The sequence below is a fragment of the Micropterus dolomieu genome, linkage group LG01, assembly GCF_021292245.1.
Source record: "Micropterus dolomieu isolate WLL.071019.BEF.003 ecotype Adirondacks linkage group LG01, ASM2129224v1, whole genome shotgun sequence".
Taxonomy (NCBI): domain Eukaryota; kingdom Metazoa; phylum Chordata; class Actinopteri; order Centrarchiformes; family Centrarchidae; genus Micropterus; species Micropterus dolomieu.
The window spans coordinates 47785639-47788941 of NC_060150.1; the positions used below are offsets into that span (position 1 = coordinate 47785639).

The window sequence follows — 3303 nt, forward strand, 5'->3', positions numbered from 1 at the left end:
TGTGTGTCTGTGTGTGTGTGTGTGTCTGTGTCTGTGTGTGTGTCTCTGTGTGTCTGTGTGTGTCTGTGTCTGTGTCTGTGTGTGTCTGTGTGTGTGTGTGTGTGTGTCTGTGTCTGTGTGTGTGTCTCTGTGTGTCTGTGTGTGTCTGTGTCTGTTGTCTGTGTGTCTCTGTGTGTCTCTGTGTGTCTCTGTGTGTCTGTGTGTGTCTGTGTGTCTGTGTGTGTGTGTGTGTGTGTGTGTGTGTGTGTGTGTGTGTCTGTGTGTGTGTGTGTGTACCTGGGCTCCTCCTTCACAGTGGTCAGCAGGTTTTCCTGTAAAGCAGAAACCACAGACACCATCAGATCCTCTGACGCTGAGACCGACACCAAAGCGACGAAAACATTTTTATACACAGAAAACAACATAGATAAGATTTAAAAAGAGCCACGAGCAGCCGCTCTGACGACATCACCATGACATCATCAGCCGCTTCACTCACCTCATGCGTGGCGATCTTGTGTCGGTCGTCCTGCAGACAGACAGACAGACAGACAGAAGGTTATTAAAAGTGTTTCTACAGAAAAGCCTTCATACACAACAACAACAACAAGACACAGAGACTGACCGGGTGCAGCTCGCCGATCACCATCGTGCTGGCCATCTCTCTGGCGTCGGAGGAGTGTCCGACGTCCTCGAAGCTCTCTGTGGCGTTTCCTCCCGCCTGCTCCCTCAGCACCTCCTCACCTCCGGGGTGCTGAGATGAAAAACAATGTCATTACTCATCATGTGGGTTCACGTTCGGACGCAGCGGAGGAAATGAGAGTCGTCAGTTTCTGTAACTGGAAAACCTAATGTTGTCAGTTTGGCTTCGCATCATTACCCACAATACATGTCAGAGGTCGCACGCCTCTGCAGCAGCTAGAGGTAAAGTGTCTTGCACACGGACACGACGGTGGATGAGACCACAGTTATGTGTCTGCGCCATCGCAGCCCCATCCAAACACACACACTTTAAAGATACCACAAATAACTGTACACCAAATACACCTATTATTGTTATTTTTCTGTTTGAATTATTCATTTCTTATTTTATTTCTTAATTGTTATTTGTTATTATTTTTGTTTATTATTCTATTTTGTTTTATTTAATTTATTTATACATTTTGATTATTTAATTTTGTTAATTTTTTATTTATTTATAAATTGTATTTGTTCATTTGGTTATTTTTTATTTATTCAATGTATTTATAAAATGTATTAGTTATTTATTATTTATTTTATGTTGTATCAGGAGCTGCTGTAACAAAGGAATTTCCCCAGTGTGGGATCTGCACTCAGGCATCATTCATATATTTACCTCTATGTAAAGTACACTGACAATTTTCTCACTGCTACTAATAATTATTTCCACAAATACAGTTTTTTTAAACCAAATCAATGAATCAGTCGGTTGAGAGAATGTGAAGCTGTAACGAGATCGTGATTAAAAAGCAGAACGTGAGATCCCCGCTGCATCCACTGTGTTTACTTAAAACAACAAGGCTGAGGCCTGTTTCACAAAAGCAGAGTTTAGAAATCCAGTTTAAGAGATAAAGCTAGGCTTGACCCAGTGTGATTATCCGTTTCACCAAGGCCCAACCAGGCTCAGGGGGAGCGGCTGTGTCCAGCCAGGTGGAAGTACTTCAGATAAATGGGCGTCAGCAGCTTTCGTCAAGAGACCACGCGGTCAATGTGCAGCATCCTTTATTCGCTGTAACTCACTGTGTGTAAAGAAGGTTTACGGTAGAAAAAAAATGCACATAATATTAAAAGAAAGAATGAAACACGGCCGCAGTATTAAAACAGCGAGAAAAATCGTTGCAGACAATAGAGGACCGACTGAATAAGTCAAAGTATCACTGCTCCTAACTGACACTAATAATCATGAATGGTTGAAGAAGAAGAAGAAGAAGAAGAAGAAGCAGCTTTACTGTCACATCCACATACATTTTGCAAAATTCATTTTCTGCATTTAACCCACAGTGAACTTTTCAAAGTGGTACGTTGGTAACGTCATGTCAGACCTTAAAAAGTGAGCAGTGGACGTTAATATATCACTCAGCAAATGTATTAATTACAACCACTAATCAACATACTGTCTGTTCAATTCAATTCCATTTATATAAAAATGGGGACATAAGGGCTCAGATTAGTCTGACGATACACTTGACTCAAGAGATGTGATGATGCACAATTCTGTGTACATGAGAACAAGAAGAGAAAAATATTTTAGCACTGTTTTAGTAACATTCAATGCTGAGTGTGGAGACGTTTTTGAGCATTTAACACTTAATTTTCTGACTTCTGGGGAAATATTCTGCACCAATTTATGGTGCAGAATATGATGTCTTTATTTATAAAGGACACACAAGATTAATCTGGCAGGTGACAGTTCAAAATATACAAATATAATGCAGTATTCAGCAGCTTGTTCTTTTAGCTGAAGTTACTTTTTTTTGGACAATGCACATGTTTCTTCTATGTTTGCATTGCATGTTTTCTTATTGTGCAAATAAACCTCTCTCAATGTGGATAACAGATAAGAAGTCAGTGATGGGGTGCTCATAGAAAGTACTATATGATATTTGAAACTTGACCGTGAGGCTGTAGTCCTACCGTCTGACAGCCAGTCTGCCAATGTAGTAAATATAACCTGAAGCACATCCACAGGTGAACACTTCCTGCTGTGCTAATTGATAAGTGTTTTACAAACTGTCAGATGTCTGAACTGCACACACACTTGACAAAATTAACAAAATAAAATATAAATTACAGTGAGGAAAATAAGTATTTGAACACCCTGCTATTTTGCAAGTTCTCCCACTTAGAAATCATGGAGGGGTCTGAAATTGTCATCGTAGGTGCATGTCCACTGTGAGAGACATAATCTAAAAAAAAAAATATCCAGAAATCACAATGTATGATTTTATAACTATTTATTTGTATGATACAGCTGCAAATAAGTATTTGAACACCTGTCTATCAGCTAGAATTGTGACTCTCAAAGACCTGTTAGTCTGCCTTCAAAATGTCCACCTCCACTCCATTTATTATCCTAAATTAGATGCACCTGTTTGAGGTCGTTAGCTGCATAAAGACACCTGTCCACCCCAAACAATCAGTAAGAATCCAACTACTAACATGGCCAAGACCAAAGAGCTGTCCAAAGACACTAGAGACAAAATTGTACACCTCCACAAGGCTGGAAAGGGCTACGGGGAAATTGCCAAGCAGCTTGGTGAAAAAAGGTCCACTGTTGGAGCAATCATTAGAAAATGGAAGAAG

At 40.1% G+C, this 3303-nt stretch overlaps 1 protein-coding gene across 1 annotated transcript in view; it reads right to left on the reverse strand.

Annotated features, from left to right (window-relative positions):
* LOC123968492 (cytochrome b5) overlaps positions 1–3303 on the reverse strand; it is a 10100-nt gene that overhangs the window by 2059 nt on the left and 4738 nt on the right. The window contains exons 2-4 of the mRNA XM_046045306.1: positions 605–733; positions 479–508; positions 277–311 (exon numbers count right to left, since the gene is read on the reverse strand). Coding sequence (XP_045901262.1) covers positions 277–311; positions 479–508; positions 605–733 — 194 coding nt within the window. The remainder of the gene's footprint in view (positions 1–276; positions 312–478; positions 509–604; positions 734–3303) is intronic.